The 18,579-nt window shown below is 45.5% G+C and overlaps 1 protein-coding gene across 1 annotated transcript in view; it reads right to left on the minus strand.

Moving 5' to 3' along the window:
• The window catches only part of igf1ra (insulin-like growth factor 1a receptor), a 112,772-nt gene that overhangs the window by 12,239 nt on the left and 81,954 nt on the right, over positions 1-18,579 (minus strand). Inside the window, exons 3-14 of the mRNA XM_029757682.1 lie at positions 17,232-17,538; positions 15,503-15,639; positions 14,943-15,087; positions 13,977-14,185; positions 13,701-13,827; positions 13,366-13,601; positions 12,980-13,147; positions 12,547-12,754; positions 969-1,240; positions 678-820; positions 417-582; positions 161-263 (exon numbers count right to left, since the gene is read on the minus strand). Coding sequence (XP_029613542.1) covers positions 161-263; positions 417-582; positions 678-820; positions 969-1,240; positions 12,547-12,754; positions 12,980-13,147; positions 13,366-13,601; positions 13,701-13,827; positions 13,977-14,185; positions 14,943-15,087; positions 15,503-15,639; positions 17,232-17,538 — 2,221 coding nt within the window. The remainder of the gene's footprint in view (positions 1-160; positions 264-416; positions 583-677; positions 821-968; positions 1,241-12,546; positions 12,755-12,979; positions 13,148-13,365; positions 13,602-13,700; positions 13,828-13,976; positions 14,186-14,942; positions 15,088-15,502; positions 15,640-17,231; positions 17,539-18,579) is intronic.

An 18,579-nucleotide genomic window follows, 5' to 3' on the forward strand; every position in this document is an offset into this window, starting at 1 on the left:
GATAAATGGGATTGTTCATTCAGCAGAAAAGCCTACGATCTTATGAACTGACTATGGCAGGAAAATAATCACAATAGCACTATTATATCATTAAACTGATTAATACTGCATTAGTCAAATGTTTTGTTATTTGTTCTAGTGACCATTCAGCTTCTCTTACCTCTTTTTGTTGATAAAGAAGAGTACAGTGATGAGGATGGCGATGAGAATTATCACGATGATGGGGATGATGATGACCAGATAGAATGCGTTGTCATAGTCCCCTGCAACCAGATGAAAACAGAACAACTATTCAAATCTGACCAGTGAGAAAAGGAAGATGTTCAAATCGAAATAATTTCTGGGCATGAAAATCATCTATATAAAAAGTCCTTTGAAGAGGGTAATTTATGTGGAAATGCATGTGTTCTCCATACGTTTGGGTGGGGGCACGTAGAAGGACACTGGCTCAGTCCAGGACCCGTTTCCTGCCAGGGAGGTGGCACGCACACGGGCAGAGTAGTTCCCATAGCCCAGGTTGGTCAGACGAGTTCCTTTGTGAACACGGTAGTGCTGGCGTGACACACACTCGTGTTTCTCAGGCTGGAAGAAAACAACACACAGACAGTGTCAACCTGAGGTTTGAGGCCCTGCAGAGCTCCCACAGGCCTCAGGCGTCCTGGTCCATGCAGACTCACCTCAGTGCCCTGGCGGAACTTGATCTCATACATCAGGATGAGGCCATTGGGGTTGACAGGCTCCGGCCACCTCAGCAGCACCGAGCCCTCCACCTTCTCATCCCTCTCCTGGATCACGCTGCCTGGCATGTCATCCGCTTTGTCTGATGGACAGAGACAGACACTGGATATCAGATGGCTTCCTACTCATTAGCCATGTCCAAAAAGGCATAGTGAGTCTAGAACAATAATCTATGCAGATGGCTGCTGTTGTTGAAGCCTTTTTCTAGCGACTGTGTGTAACTGCCTCACCTGCAGGTTTCGTCCTGGAGAAGACGAAGGCCCCAGCGCTGCAGCGATGGACCTCCTGGTTGCATGCATGGATGTCGATGCGGTACACAGTGAAGGGCTGCAGGTTGGGGATCTCGATAAACTCTGTCTTGCTCCGGTCCTCCATGAAGGGGAACTCCCTCTCAGGGGGCTCTCCTTCTGTCCTATTACCCTCCAGGCCTGTGGTGTTGCCACCCCGTGCCAGGGTGCTGTTAGCCACCCCAAATAGATCCCTACGTCGCCGGTCTGGGGGTCTGAGGGACAAAGGGGGTCCAAAAAAATGTGAGAGAGACCCACTGACTGACTGCAGCACAAAAGGCACAAACGTGGCAAAGAAAGACAAAGGATAAAAGACAGAGGTTGAAGAGGAGGAGGAGGAGAGCAGATGTGTGGGCTTTCAGCTTCTCTGGAAGGGAGCAGAGGCACAGTTAAAGAGGAGAAAGGGGAATACGAAGTCAGCCAGCCATACAGTAATATACTCTGGTACACCGGTTACAGACAGCACACTAGGACTGGGAATTGCCAGGGACCTCACGATATGATATTATCACGATACTTAGGTGCCGAAAAGATTGTATTGCAATTCTCACAATTCCCAGGATTCTATATATCCATTTGTAAGTTGCTCTGGATAAGAGCGTCTGCTAAATGACAAATGTAAAATGTAAATGTAAATGTATATGTATTGTGATTCGATACTGTGATTATATTGCGGTTCGATGTTCCAAACATATTGCTCACCATGTCTGTTGCAGAGGGACAAGAAAGAGCCATGAGCAAACACGTGTTTATCAGTCATGGAAATAAAAGTGCTGTAAACACATTGGCTCACCATTTATATACTGAACAAAAATATAAATGCAACATGTAAAGTGTTGCATTTATAAAAGGGTCCCATGTCCCATAAAGGGTCCCATGTTTCATGAGCTGAAATAAAAGATCCCAGACATTTTCCATACACACAAAAAGCTTATTTATCTCAGATAATCTATCCAGCTGGCAGGTGTGGCATATCAAGAAGCTGATTAAACAGCATGATCATTACACAGGTGCACCTTGTGCTGGGGCAATAAAAGGCCACTCTAAAATGTACAGTTTTTTCACACAACACAATGCCACAGTTGTCTCAAGTTTTGTGGGAGTGTGCAATTGGCATGCTGACTGCAGGAATGTCCACCAGAGCTGTTGCCAGATAATTTAATGTTAATTTCTCTACCATAAGCCGCCTCCAATGCCACCTTAGAGAACTTGACAGTACGTCCAAGCTGCCTCACAACCGCAGACCACGTGTAACCACGGCAGCCCAGGACCTCCACATCTGGCTTCTTCACCTGCGAGATCGTCTGAGACCATCCACCTGGACGGCTGATGTAATTCTGTCTGTAATAAAGCCCTTTTGTGGGGAAAAATGTATTCTGATTGGCTGGGCCTGGCTCCCCAGTAGGTGGGCCTGGCTCCCAAGTGGGTGGGCCTATGGCCTCCAAGGTCCACCCATGGCTGTGCCCCTGCGCAGTTGTGAAATCCATAGATTAGGGCCTAATTTATTTATTTCAATTGACTGATTTCCTTATATGAACTGTAACTCAGTAAATTGTTGTTTAAATTGTTGCATGTTGCATTTATATTTTTGTTCAGTATAAAAAGAAAATGGGAAAAAAAGCTAGAGAAGAAGAAATACCTGAGTTTTGGCGCAAGTACAGACAATATTTTTTGAGAATCAATAGAATAGTCACAGAATCTATATAATATCGTCAAAAACAATAGTGCGATACTCTACTGTATCTAATTCTTCCCCCATCGCCACATCACACAATATTGTACATACAGTATACTGTAGCCTACATACACCGCCCACATGACGTCATCGACACCGAGTCACACTGAGCAAAAACATCCCCTTCAACCTCACTGGACAGGGTGGGGTACTCTACAAGAATCCAGAATGGGAATAAGAAGTAGTCATAAGTACATATCATGTAGTAAAATGACAGTTTCCAGTGGGATACAACACAACTGAGAGTAGAGTACAGTATGTTGAAGTGGCCTGGTGTTATTTGTTGTTGCAGTGTGTCTGTCCAGCTGCAGTGGTCTGCTCCCTGCGGAGCTGTGTGGTGTGATGAGGTCAGAGGGATGGGAGAGAGGTGCAGAGAGAGCGCACATCCACACACTGTCAGCTGCCTGCCTGTCCATACAGACCCCTACTGACTGTGTTATCCTACATGTCCTCATCCACAGGACAAATTCACTGCTCAGGGAAAAGTCATGGGAGAATAATAACCACCTGTTTGATGCATAGTGGTAGTTTTCATATGATAAAGAATGGGTAAATAAAGCAATAAACACAAAATCTAAATGGTAAATTTCACCCAAAAGAGCAAACAGGAGAGCCTGCAACAGGACTGCAGCCCTCTTTCATGGAGCGATGGAGATGGATGTAAACACAATCATGAGGATGATGAGGAGGATGATGGTGTGATGATGGAGAGCCGGCCGGCTGCAGGTGGACCCTGGCTGGAGCCACTGACAGCATGTAGGCAGCGGCAGCAGCAGCTCACCAGATGCTACGAGGCGAGGCCACTGGGACTCCACAACACACAGGGGACGCTGTGCCGGTACCGAGAGGAGCAGACCTTACCTAGAGTCACATTTTAGGAGACGCGGAACGACTGGCTCTCTCTGAGTCTCTGAAAGAATTCAACAGTCAGCCCACAGTGCAGTTAAATGGGCTAAGGAGAATACAGGACTGTCTGACAGTAGTGGGATGTGCTGTATATGTTGAACCAAATGACAGTGAATCCAGAATATATTTAGATTCATGAGGTATTTGCAGTACACTTGGAAAAGATACAAGTCAATATGTAATGTTGGTTATTCTTTACATAGCTGAGTCTTTAAGGAGAGGTAAATGAGTGAATGACTGATGAGTTTATCCGAAATGACTGACCTCCTAAGAATTCCTTTCTAACTTCACCTAACAGGCCAGCAGGGTTTACACAAGAATCCAAGAGAATGTTGTTTCTGCTTTACTTTACATTCCAGCATCTAGACCTTTAGAAACTGTAGAAAGCCCATGTCAATGTCCTCTCAGAACTATTCCTTGCGAGTATGACAATATTATGAGCGGGTGACAAAAGACCTTGAGACTGACCGGGCACCCACGGGAAAATAGTATTTACTGGGAGTGGAAAAACACAGCTGACAGACAGATCTGTGGGAAGAAAACAGTAGCCATCGCACACCACTGTCAACATTCCATTCTGACCCTTTTAACTGCTCCAGCAAAGTCCACGGTCCACCTCTCTCCAAAAGTATTAGTTACTATTAACAATACACACAACAGCACTAAGGACTAGCATAGCTTTAATGAACATCTTGTATAAAAGACAAGTGCTTGGAAGACAGCACAAGACGCCTGCCATTGAAGACTGGGTCACCCCCGAGATGAATGAGAGGGGTGATGGGTAGACCCCCCCCGTGTGCCAGTGTGCCCAGGAGAGGGGACAGACAGCAGGAATGCCAGAGAGCTGCCAGGGCCAGGCAGAGCAGAGCAAGGGCAGATCTGTCCTCAGATGAACTTCCAGACAGAGGCATGAAGCTGAAGCGTGACCATCTAACCGGGTGCTGACTACAGCTGGTGTCCTCCCTCCCCAGCTCCACTCCTACTTTCTCACCTTTTCTGCTGTGCGAGGGATCCTGAGTGGGACATGACTGCACACTCTGTCTGGAGCCAGAACAGCGTGATTTAACGCTACTCTTTTACCACAGCAGCTGAACACAGCAGTCTCTCATGTCAGTGAAAAGTGAGGTCAGAGAAAGGGGACCCGATACTTTTTTACTTCATGCTCATATACAGTATCAAAGCTAGTGGTGTCTGAAGGATACACAGAGAGATAACCAGAGGCTAAGGGCAGTGCCAACAACAGGACAAAACACACAGAAACCTTTACTGTACTTCCTTCTACATGAGGTCATGTTTGCAACAGCCCAATCAGCTGATGTCCAGTCAGTGAATCTAATCGGTCATCATCCATCCCTGTCCCCTGACTATTCTCCTCTACTACTCGAGCCAGTCAGTCTATCCCACTGAATGGTGTTCACTGGTCTGGCCAGCTCTAAGGGGATCTTCCCTTCCTTTCTCTCCTCTCATTTATTTGAATTCCAGATGGCTTCGCTGTACATTTCCTGGCAGCCGGTCACTCCGAACTGCGCCGCGGACAAAGAGAGCGTGTGAGTGGAGGAGGAGGGAGAGCAGCGAGGAGGGCGACAGAATGGAAAACATTTCCTCTTCCCTCTGTTTCTGTTTCCCCCTCCCTTCGCTCCCTCGCCCCTTCTCTGTAAATCTTGAACTTTTCAAAAAACTCACACTAATTCAGAGGCACTTCCCTCGAGTGTTTTGTGATAATGCTGTGTCTGTTGTGGTGGAGGGCCTGTGCATACACAATAATAGCCTTTAGCGGGAGGCAGGCAGGCAGGCCAGAGACCTGGTACTCCTCGGTTTCCTAGACAGCTATACTATAACAAATCAACACAGTCAAATGCAGGGAAGAGAGAGAATGAAAACAATTAGTAACAATAGTGGTCTTGTTTTATTGTTTATTTTCTGAGTTGGACATATTGTTTTAATACGGTGAAAGATCGCATCACAGAGAAGGAAAGGGCATCATAACACTACATGAGTGCATGAGCTTGGCCCAGCAGGTGATTAAGGGCAATCTGTACCAAGCAGGCTGGAGTCAGGACTAGGTCTGTGGCGGTCACGAAATTTCATCAGCCGATGATTGTCAAGCAAATAACTGTCGGTCTCACTGTAATTGACCGTTAATTAACATAAACACATTTAGCATCGCCTTGCTTCTACACACAGCCTACAAGCCTCTGATGCAGACCTTTGGAACATCTACATTTTAAAAAGTCTAATAAATCCATGTAATATAGCTTACACCTTAACAATAAATCCATTTATAATTTTAGACAGGTCTAAAGAAACATTATATGAATAAAATGTAGTCTATTTCAGAAGAACAGAATAGTTGTCCTTCTGTTAAGTCCTGATGTGACTATGCCATATGGCTGTGTGCTACACTAGTTAATTTACCAGACAAGATTTGCTTAGAATTCCATGGCATTATTTTATATTATTTTATAGTCTGAAGAATACAATTGAACAAAGCTGAATAAAATAGAAAGGATATTTTTCTCCAATGATTTGAGGGAGTGCGCACACGCGACTATTCTGTGTTGAGCTGTTAACATAGAAATAGGTACTCCTATATGCTTCATTTATTAATGTAACTTTAGTTGTTCTACAAACGTTGTGCTTTATGTTGTGATTTTTAATACATTCTAAGGCTGCATGATGAGACTCTAATGATTATTTGAAAAAAGTCGCTTGAAAAGGCATGAGGTCTACTTTGTTATTTGTGCAAGCTGTACACACTTCGTCAGTCTCTCATTCACAATTTGAGAAGCACTCGATAATGCCTCGAATTTCCAGGCGGAATCACCCTTGTGTGGCCATAATGCACCCTAAAAAAAAATCCATGCCTTTTGCAGCCCTTCTCCCTAAATGCTGCCTGCTCCAAAACACCTCTCATCTCACTCACATGGTTCTCCATCACGTGATCCATCTTTCTCACAGGCTACAAGTGAAGACCGACACATCGGGGATGCAACTGCGCATATCCTTATCCGATTCCGAGGTGCATATTAAAGATATTGGAAGAACTGTCCACATTAACTTTTCGTCAGCCAACATGATGAGTAGGCCTAACGAAGAGCAAAAGCACTAGCCTACAGTATGTCAATCTACTAACCCCATAGTACAAAAGTCGACCTATTCTATTCTGTGCGAGAAATAAATATTCCAAACATAGTCTGGGACAGTTGTGGGATGCGATGGATCCCAAATTAATACAACCACTAGCATTTTAAAAATGAGGCTGACGCAACAGATCAGAACGTTTAGCTTAAAATGTTGATAAATTATTAGGCCATTTCGTCACATTATGCACAGCAATGCGCACATGGTAGTAGGCTATAAGCTTGAATGTTCCATTAGCAGAAAACATCATTATCAAAAGTGCATGCATGTAATGCTTTTATTATAAAGGTGCATTTCTATGGTGAAAATTATCTTCCCCAAACTTGAAACTCAGGCGTTGCTTATATATGCCAGTCAGGTTCTAGACCCCTTGTAAAGCAGATTAATGTGCTACATTTTAAGAAGTTATTTGGCCACTTTAGTTGTGATGCAAACCTTATCAAACATATTGGCCTATGGGCTAGGCTACATGAGGTGTACAACTATGATTAGAAAAATTCACAAAAAAGGCATTATTTCTTGCCTTAAGCTGGGCATCATTCACAAGTATTAATATATAATTCACAAGTGATAGGCTAATATTGTCACCCATCAGACTATTCTTGTTTTAATCTTGTCTTTACATATACTAAATAATATATGTGTGAAATATGTTTTGATTTAGAATTGACCATTATCATGCACCTGTCTCGAAACAGGGGCAGGGTGAAAAATGCATGCAATCTCTGCACTTAAATAACAAATGGAGGACACTTTTCCTGTGGTTTATTTTCATGCCAGCCAGGTGGCTATACTCCTGTTGTAAAGATAAGCAATGTGTTTAACATTTGCTTAATATTAGGAAGGTTGAGAAATAAATATAGTAGGTCTAGCCCAGGGCTGCCCAGCACTCTTCCTGAAGATCTACCGCCCTGTGGGTTTTCAGATCAACCCTAATTTAACACACCTGATTCTACTAATTAGCTGCTCAACAAGACCTTAACTAGCTGAATCAGATACGCTAAATTAGGTTTGGACTGAAAACCTACAGGACAGTAGATCTCCAGGAAGAGGGTTGGGCAGCCCTGGACTAGCCTATAGAAAGCTGATGGGATCCTCCTCTTTTTAATAGAGGCCACCATTTCTCACGCAATTACATAACCTATAGACATGTTGCGCAAAATGAGCTCATGAGCTCTTATGAAGTGTTTTATTAGATTTTCGATTACATTTGCATTGATGTCAGAGTGACTAGAGGGACTTTAGAGTGTTTTTTAATGTCGCTGAAGAGGATAACTGACATCTTACATGCTCCTAACCAATTGTGCTATTTTTTTTATTTTTTTTTGCTTTTTTTTTTGTAACTTTTTTTTTTAACTTATTTTGTACATAATGTTGCTGCTATCGTCTCTTATGACCGAAAATAACTTCTGGACATCAGAACAGCGATTACTCACCACGAACTGGAAGAAGCTTTTCCTTTAACGAGTCCGACGAGAATGATATACTGCTCTCCCGGGAACAGGCCCAAATCCCCATCATTTGCATGAAGAAAAGACGGAGGAAAAGAGGACGCAGACTGGGCTGCCTTCTGAGAATTCGTAGGCGAGCAAGCGAGTAAACTCCCACTGCAATCCATTCTACTTGCTAACATGCAATCATTGGAAAATAAAATGTATGACCTACGATTACAATTATCCTACCAACGGGACATTAAGAACTGTAATATCTTATGTTTCACAAAGTCGTGGCTGAACGACAACATGGATAATATAGAGCTGGTGGGATTTTCCATGCATTGGCAGGACAGAGAAGCTACGAGGGGTGGGGGTGGGTGTCTTTGTCAATAACAGCTGGTGCGTGATGTCTAATATTAAAGAAGTCTCAAGGTATTGTTTGCCTGAGGTAGAGTACCTTATGATAAGCTGTAGACCACATTATCTACCAAGAGAGCTCTATATTATTCATAGCCATCTATTTACCACCACAAACCGATGCTGGCACTAAGACCGCACTCAACCAACTCTATAAGGCCATAAGCAAACAAGAAAATGCTAACCCAGAAGCGGCGCTCCTAGTGGCCGGGGACTTTAATGCAGGGAAACTTCAATCAGTTTTACCAAATTTTTACCAGCATGTCACATGTGCAACCAGAGGGAAAAAAACTCTAGACCACCTTTACTCCACACACAGCGATGCATACAAAGCTCTCCCCCGCCCTCCATTTGGCAAATCTGACCATAATTCTATCCTCCTGATTGCTGCTTACAAGCAAAAACTAAAGCAGGAAGTACCAGTGACTCGCTCAATATGGAAGTGGTCAGATGACGCGGATGCTACACTACAGGACTGTTTTTCTAGCACAGAGTGGAATATGTTCCGGGATTCATCCAATAACATTGAGGAGTATACCACCTCAGTCAGTTATCGGCTTCATCAATAAGTGCATCGATGATGTCGTCCCCACAGTGACCGTACGTACAAATTCCAACCAGAAGCCATGGATTACAGGCAACATCCGCATCGAGCTAAAGGCTAGAGCTGCCGCTTTCAAGGAGTGGGACACTAATCCAGACGCTTATAAGAAATCCCGCTATGCCCTCAGACGAACCATCAAACAAGCAAAGCGTCAATACAGGATTACAATTAAATCCTACTACACCGGCTCTGACGCTCGCGGATGTGGCAGGGCTTGAAAACTATTATGGACTACAAAGGGAAAGCAATTCGCAAGCTGCCCAGTGACGCGAGCCTACCAGATGAGCTAAATGCCTTTTATGCTCGCTTCGAGACAAGCAACACTGAAGCATGCACGAGAGCACCAGCTGTTCTGGATGACTGTGTGATAACGCTCTCAGTAGCCGATGTGAACAAGACCTTTAAACAGGTCAACATTCACAAAGCTGTGGGGCCAAATGGATTACCAGGACATGTACTCAAAGCATGCGCGGACCAACCCGGCAAGTGTCTTCACTAACATTTTCAACCCCTCCCTGACTGATCTGTAATACCTACATATTTCAAGCAGACCACCATAGTTCCTGTGCCCAAAGAAGTGAAGGTAACCTGCCTAAATGATTACCGCCCCATAGCACTCACGTCGGTAGCCATGAAGTGCTTTGAAAGGCTGGTCATGGCTTATATCAACAGCATCCTCCCGGATACCCTAGACCCACTCCAATTCGTATACCGCCCCAACAGATCCACAGATGATGCGATCTCAATCACACTCCACACTGCCCTTGCCCACCTGGACAAAAGGAACACCTATATGGCAATGCTGTTCATTGACTACAACTCAGCGTTCAACACCATAGTGCCCACGAAGCTCATCACTAAGCTAAGGACCCTGGGACTAAACACCACCCTCTGCAACTGGATCCTGGACTTCTTGACGGGCTGCCCCCAGGTGGTAAGAGTAGGCAACAAAGCATCTGCCTCGCTGATCCTCAACACTCAGGCCCCTCAGGGGTGTGTACTTAGTCCCCTCCTGTACTCCCTGTTCACCCACGACTGCGTGACCAAACACAACTCCAACACCATCATTAAGTTTGCTGATGACACAACAGTGGTAGGCCTGATCACCGACAACGATGAGACAGCCTATAGGGAGGAGGTCAGAGAACTGGCAGTGTGGTGCCAGGGCAACAACTTCTCCCTTAATGTGAGCAAGACAAAGGAGCTGATCGTGGACTACAGGAAAAGGTGGGTCGAACAGGCCCCCATTAACATCAACGGGGCTGTAGTGGAGCGGGTCGCGAGTTTCAAGTTCCTTGGTGTCAACATCACCAATGAACTATCATGGTCCAAACACTCCAAGACAGTTGTGAAGAGGAGACTGAAAAGATTTGGCATGGGTCCCCAGATCCTCAAAAAGTTCTACAGCTGCACCATTGAGAGCATCCTGACCAGTTGCATTACCGCCTGGTATGGCAACCGCTCGGAATCTGACCGTAAGGTGCTACAGAGAGTAGTGCGTACGGCCCAGTACATCACTGGGGTCAAGCTTCCTGCAATCCAAAACCTATACAATAGGCGGTGTCAGAGGTAAACCCATAAAATTGTCAGAGACTCCAGTCACCCAAGTCATAGACTGTTTTTTCTGCTACCGCACGGCAAGTGGTACCAGAGCCCCAAAACTAGGACCAAAAGGCTCATCAACAGCTTCAATCCCCAAGCCATAAGACTGCTGAACAATTAATCAAATGGCCACCGGACTATTACATTGACCCCCCCCCCCCCCCATTTGTTTTGTACACTGCTGCTACTCGCTGTCTATTATCTATGCATAGTCACTTCACCCCTACCTTCATGTACAAATGACCTCAACCAACCTGTACCCCCACACACTGAATCGGTACCGGTACCCCCTGTATATAGCCTCGTTATTGTTAATTAAGCTATTGTGTTACTTTTTATTATTTTGTATTTTTTACTTTAGTTTATTTGGTAAATATTTTCTTAACTCTTCTTTAACTGCACTGTTGGTTAAGGGCTTGTAGGTAAGTATTTCATGGTAAGGTCTATACTTGTTGTATTCGGCACATGTGACAAATAAAGTTCGATTTGATTTGAGTACCAGGCAGTTGGTAAGTTTGGTAGGCTACTAATGACCATCAGCAGCATCAGAGCTTGGAGAAGCCTAATTACCGTGACTAAACGGTCACATGGAATTTGACTGCCCTCATGACTCGTGACCACCGGTGTGGCGGTAATACGGTCACCGCAACAGCCCTAGTCAGGACAAAGTATAAGCACTGGGATTTATCAAGCACCAGAGGCTTCATTCTGGGGGTTAACTAGTGGACTAGAATTTGTTTTCCATTCCATTTGTTTTGAGATGAACTGGTACTAATTCAGTGAATACTCAAAACTGTACCCTGAATACACAAACACAGTACTGCTCATGCACTCATTTACCTCAGACACACACAGTCTGATCTGCCATCTGGTATGGGGAAACAAGTGGCCTGAGTTTACCCTGAAAAAGGCTCAATTTCAAAACGCAATCAGTCTCTCAGTGTGAGTGAGTACATCTGTGTGTCTGTGTGTGTATGACAAAGAGTGAGTGTGTGTGTGGGAATGGGTTGGAGTCTTTAAACTGTAAAGCATCCGTAGCCACGAGCAAGGTAAAATGATAACACAACACAGATGTCAGTCCCCATTCTGGCAAACAAAAGGCTAACGGGCTTATAGTGTGCAGCCAGCCCAGCGAGCAGAGCGCAGGCCCTTCAGACTCATTAATCAGATCCCTCTCCCCGGGTTTGTTTGTGCTGCCTAAATTACAGCCTGCTAGGCCTTAATATCCTGCCGCCGCTGTCGTCATGGTGATGGAATCCACAAGTGCCGTAAGCAGGCCTTTGATCCCTGCACCCGTGTCTCTCTCTCTCTGTCAGGGTCCTCTGACACAGTTCCAGCCCTACTCCCTCCTTACCTCCTCCCCTCTGCCTCCCTCCCTCCCTCCCTCCCTCCCTCCCTCCCTCCTTCTAAACCCTGATGATGTTTAGATCCTGTCAGTCCCAGTCCCAGGGCTGGGTAATTACAACACCACTGTGTCCTGACCCTGGATCTCTCTCTGGGCTATTAAAGAAAACAGGACCCAGATTGTGAGCTCAGCTCTTTGATAATCATCTACAAAGCCTCAGAAGGGTTTGGTCCAAAAGCTGTTAACAATGGGGAAGTTTTTAGGTAGAGTTTTACTATCTTACTGTTGTGTGATCTCTCTCCATAGAGGGAGGCTGCCTGCTGTCTGGCACCTACCTGGGGGTGAAGATGGAGTTGTGCAGGAAGTTCTCAAAGACTTTGCGGTAGGAGGCGTCGTCTATCTCTGCCTTCAGGTCCTCCTTGGTCTTGGGGCAGGGGCAGCAAGGGCCCTTATCCCCCCCAGAAAGGTCAGACTTGGTGGGCTTGGTGTCCTCCTCCATGTCTGCCAACCCCGTGGCTGATATCCTGATGGGGATCTTCAGCTCTGTTGTACAGTGGGAGGGGAACGGGACCCGTTAGTGAATTACATTCCCCAAAGAAAGCACAAACAGAAGGGGAATAAGGTGGTGTGTACAGGGGATCTGAATACAAGGTTAGAACAGATACAGTACTTGTATTGGAGAATCAGTGCAAAAATCTATTATATCAACTCCATAATGTACACAGATAAAAATACGGGTTGGTTAAGAAGAGGGGTTGGAATGCTGACCTTTGGAGCAGTAGTTGTGTTGGTACAGCTCCCTGTCTTCAGCTTGCTGCTGCCAGCGGACCAGGTAAAAAGTGAGATTGCCGTTAGGGTTGAGGGGAGGGGACCATTTCACCACCAGCTTTGAGGACGAGTTGGCATACGCACGGGCATCCATTGCCATAGACGGCTCTGTGACAAAAACACACAAATGTTGAAATGTTGTGAGTGGTGTTTACTATACAGTTTAAAATGTGTCGTTTTCATGAAGTGTTAAATAAGGGGGATACATTTAATGAAGTTCTGATAAGAAGTCTTTCAGTTTATCTTAGTTTGGTGAAAACTTACCCATGGCTGAGGTGACCTGCTGCTGTTTACAGAAGCTGTACTGTAGCCTAGTACTGTCTTACCTGAGGGTCTGGTACGTATGTAGACCACATCACTCTTGGCTCCTGGGATGTGTTTGTCCTCCACGACAAGGGTGATGGCCTTGACAAAGATGGCATACTGGGTCCAGGGCTTCAGTGGGGACAGCAGCACACCAGGGTCTATCTCTTTGTCCTGAGGCAGGTCCACGTCAACCATGTTCCAACTGTTGGAGCCACACCCATCCTGGCCATCAAACTCTGTGATGTTCTGGTGCGGTCTGGAATGCATGAAAAACACCACCTTCGGTAAATGTGAAGTATAAAGGCTATATAGTAAATTAGTGTAATATCTGTGTGTGCTATATGCGAGCACTCACGCCTCCTTGTAGTAGACAATGAAGCTGATGAGGTCTCTGTAGTCTGGTGGTCTGTAGCGCTCCCAGGTCAGCTTGATCCGGTTACTCACCGTGCTGTTGGACTTGAACTTCAGGATGTGGCTCTCACCTATAAACACAAACCACATCTTAGATATCCCCCTTACAGGAAACTCAATAGTGATATGATAAAATACTACATTGTATTAATTGAAGTACTGAATGAGCATAGAAAGTTAAAGTTAAAGTCCCACTCCATATGTCCAGTGGTGTACTCACAGCTGGCTCTGTCCCCATTGTTGCGGAAATCGTCCTCCTCAAACTTCTCGGTGATGCCCGTCTTCTCCCACATCTTGTGTATCTCAGACATGCAGAGTTTGGGGTTGAAGCGGAAGGACAACCTCCCAGCCCTGATGGTCAGGTTGTGTTGGGTCCAGTCCCACAGGTACTGCAGGCGCTGGTTGTCGATGGCAGAGAAAGCATACATCCTGATAAGGAGACAACAGACAGGTGTTAACTTCCTCATACACCTAGTAGCTGTGCTGTGGGCATAAATAGGGCCAAACCACTTTTCAATCCATTGATTTACTTTAAACACACAATAGAGCACTGAGGATAAAGTTGTCAAAATGTTGTGGAGTGGTTGGCTTAGTTTTCCATCTGGTGGATGTGTAAAGGGAAGTAGATCGGGTGTCATTGTGTGGTTGTGTCTGTCTAACACTGAGCCGTACAGACAGAGAGGGCCAGAGATGAAACAGAGCGACTCAGAGCCTCTCAGCTCCATGGAACACCTCGGAAACTAGCAGAATGCCAGTGCTGCTCTAGAGCACTCCTCCTGCTGTAACTCTAGCCTGGGAGGGATGACAACAAGAGGCCTGAGAGGCTTTCCCACGACCCTCCTGGTCATCTCCAGAAACACACTCCCTATCTCTGACAGGGGATAGGCCGCTGGTGATGTCATGCTACAGCCAGAATAGGCTGGGAGACCTGAGAGTTTCTGTTCAGATAGATAGCTCATCCACCTTCTCATTACATCACAAGGAGAGGTGCCATGTTGTCTTATGGTGGTTTTGTGTGAATTCCTCACTGAAAATGTTATGGCTGGAACCTTACTTACCCTAGCCACATATAAAAATAATTCACAAGGCTTTCAAAACCGTGTGGGATACATCTAACATGAGATAAAGGCTGACACTTCCCCTAGTCCCCAGACACGGCTCGGACTCAGACAGTGGCCTGCCGTACCCTTCCATGAGCTCCTCCCCGTTAATGTAGCGCAGGCTCTTGAGGAAGGAGAGCGAGCCTAGCGTGTGGGAGTGGCGGATCCTCACATAGCCTGTCACTGTCTGGATCAGCCCCATGAAGCTCTCCAGCTCTGAGGCGATGTTATCTGGAGAGAGGAGAAGGGAAAGTTAGCAAACACATACTCAGACACAACAGTCAGCATGTGAGAACCCCAGCTCTGAACACATCAAATCCCACAACAACTGTACTGAAGACATCAAATCCCACAGGCAACTGTACTGAACACATCAAATCCCACAGGAAACTGTACTGAACACATCAAATCCCACAGGCAACTGTACTGTCTAAAGATAAGCTGTAAGTCACCTTGTAAACTGAGCAAATACATAGCATAATAGCAAAATGTGATAATTGGTTTGGGGCACAGTGCAGGCAGCTGATGTAATGTTGACTCTGAGGCCCACACTAGCTCTCCCAGCGCCGCCGTGCTCCCTTCCCGGTCTCTGGGGAGACAGACAGACTGAGTGGTCCTGGTTACTGGTACTGGTACTGGTACTCACTGCCACGGCGGATGTTGATGTGCAGGTTGCCTTTGATGACTGTGCAGCCCATTAGAGACTGAGCAGCATCCACCGAGTCGATGGTCTTGGAGTCACAGATCTTATCACACAGGCCATCACAGGCACTGCAGAACATACTGTGATTGAGGAAGAGAGAGAAGAGGGAAAACAGTCAAGGAATGTCCTTAACCAAATAAATCTACAAAATTACAATTTCCAAGAAACCAGATTAAGATGCCTCACCCTAACTCACCCAAAATTTCAAAAAATGTGTCTAATGTTTGCTATGAAATAGAAGGTCACTTTCTTTATGAACTGTGTAATCTTTTATGGGTGCTTAATTGAACCCTTGGTTTTGTGAGAGTGACTCACTAAATGGCCCTAAAGACAAAGACTGATATGTCCACAAATATATGGCAACAACGACTCAACATGGAATGTTTGGAGAATGAAAATCTAAATATGGAGTCAAGTTACCCTGAGTCACAAACAAAGACATTCTCTTATTCAAACAGGGGAAATGTCAAATGGGGTAAATGTCCCGAGTTACAGTGCTGCTGTGAGGAATCCCTCCTGAATGCCTTCAAGCAACATTCATAAAGTATTTTTTGTATCTTAATGCACCAATGGATGAGTCTTGTATACCGGGCACTGAGGTCAGCATCTTCCTCTGATTCTGAATTTCATGGAATGTCCACAAGCTTCAATCATTCATGACCTAACATGACTTTCTGCCTGAAGCATTTTTAGCTCTGAAGCTTCTCTTTAAGAATGGAATCTCTGAGAGGACCAGGTGTGGAAGGGTTTCACATACAGTCTCTGAGAGGACCAGGTGTGAAAGGGTTTCACATAGAATCTCTGAGAGGACCAGGTGGGGAAGGGTTTCACATACAGTCTCTGAGAGGACCAGGTGTGAAAGGGTTTCACATATAATCTCTGAGAGGACCAGGTGTGGAAGGGTTTCACATACAGTCTCTGAGAGGACCAGGTGTGAAAGGGTTTCACATAGAATCTCTGAGAGGACCAGGTGTGGAAGGGTTTCACATACAGTCTCTGAGAGGACCAGGTGGGGAAGAGTTTCACATAGAATCTCTGAGAGGACCAGGTGTGGAAGGGTTTCACATAGAATCTCTGAGAGGACCAGGTGTGGAAGGGTTTCACATAGAATCTCTGAGAGGACCAGGTGTGGAAGGGTTTCACATAGAATCTCTGAGAGGACCAGGTGGGGAAGAGTTTCACATAGAATCTCTGAGAGGACCAGGTGTGGAAGGGTTTCACATAGAATCTCTGAGAGGACCAGGTGGGGAAGAGTTTCACATAGAATCTCTGAGAGGACCAGGTGTGGAAGGGTTTCACATAGAATCTCTGAGAGGACCAGGTGTGGAAGGGTTTCACATAGAATCTCTGAGAGGACCAGGTGTGGAAGGGTTTCACATAGAATCTCTGAGAGGACCAGGTGTGGAAGGGTTTCACATAGAATCTCTGAGAGGACCAGGTGGGGAAGGGTTTCACATAGAGGTGAATTATTCAGAAGACCTCTGCATGAAAATTCATAAAGCAAAAAAACAAACACAGGGCCAGAGACACCCCACAACCAATATGTCAGAGGACTGTATACAGTAACAATTGTGCTGTATATAATAGTATAGATGACCCATAACAGGACCATGATTGATCCTGGAGAGCCCTTTAGAGCCTTTGAGGTGAAGTGTGCTCTCTGCTCTTTTACCTATTGCTCTCATTGCGTGTAAAGCCTGATGGACACTCAGGCATGCACTCTCCTCCGTGAATGACAAAGTCAAAGTCGCTGGGCAGGTGCACGCGGGCACACAGGTCCATGGTGATGCAGCGCCAGCCCTCGAACTTGTAAGTGTCTGGGGGGCAGTCCTGCACACAGCGGCCCTCGTGGTAGTAGTGCAGGCAGGCTGCGCAGGCCATGTCGTCGTCCGGCTCATTACAGCTTCCCAGGCACTGGGCATGGCAACATTCACCACTGTCCGTACATGCCCTCCGCTCACACTTCTTCTCTGGGCACACTGGGCGAAACACAGAGAGAAACCGGTTAGTGAGATGACATGACTGGGTCAGAGTAAACAGTCACCATATTACAATAGGCCTGGATGACAGGGTTCGAGTAAACAGTCACCATATTACTATAGGTCTGGATGACAAGGTCAGAGTAAACAGTCACCATATTACAATAGGTCTGGATGACAGGGTTCGAGTAAACAGTCACCATTTTACTATAGGTCTGGATGACAAGGTCAGAGTAAACAGTCACCATATTACAATAGGTCTGGATGACAAGGTCAGAGTAAACAGTCCCCATTTTACTATAGGTCTGGATGACAAGGTCAGAGTAAACAGTCACCATATTACAATAGGTCTGGATGACAAGGTCAGAGTAAACAGTCACCATTTTACTATAGGTCTGGATGACAAGGTCAGAGTAAACAGTCACCATTTTACTATAGGTCTGGATGACAAGGTCAGAGTAAACAGTCACCATTTTACTATAGGTCTGGATGACAAGGTCAGAGTAAACAGTCACCATTTTACTATAGGTCTGGATGACAAGGTCAGAGTAAACAGTCACCATTTTACTATAGGTCTGGATGACAAGGTCAGAGTAAACAGTCACCATTTTACTATAGGTCTGGATGACAAGGTCAGAGTAAACAGTCACCATTTTACTATAGGTCTGGATGACAAGGTCAGAGAGAAAACACACTAATGCAGCTAACAGATAAAGCACAGCTCACTGTTTAAGCTCATATACAGTCTCGAAATACAATAAATTAAAAGGCTTTTAGACTGGAATACATTTATGAGCGTCTTCCCCTGGAGAGGAAAAACGGTTAAATGGGTTAACTATTATTAGACCTATATCAAGTGTTCTGAGGACAGGAGTGAGGATAGGTGACATGACGAGACTCAGATTAAGCTGGACAGTGTGTGTGTGTGTGTGTGTGTGCGCGTGTGTGCGTGCGTGCGTTTACGCACTATGTGTGCGTTCCTAGCCTGTTCTGTGCTCGTTGGAGGTCGAGGAGAGGCAAGCTTTAGGATTAGTGGGCTGT

The sequence above is a fragment of the Salmo trutta genome, chromosome 7, assembly GCF_901001165.1.
Source record: "Salmo trutta chromosome 7, fSalTru1.1, whole genome shotgun sequence".
Classification (NCBI taxonomy): Eukaryota; Metazoa; Chordata; class Actinopteri; order Salmoniformes; family Salmonidae; genus Salmo; species Salmo trutta.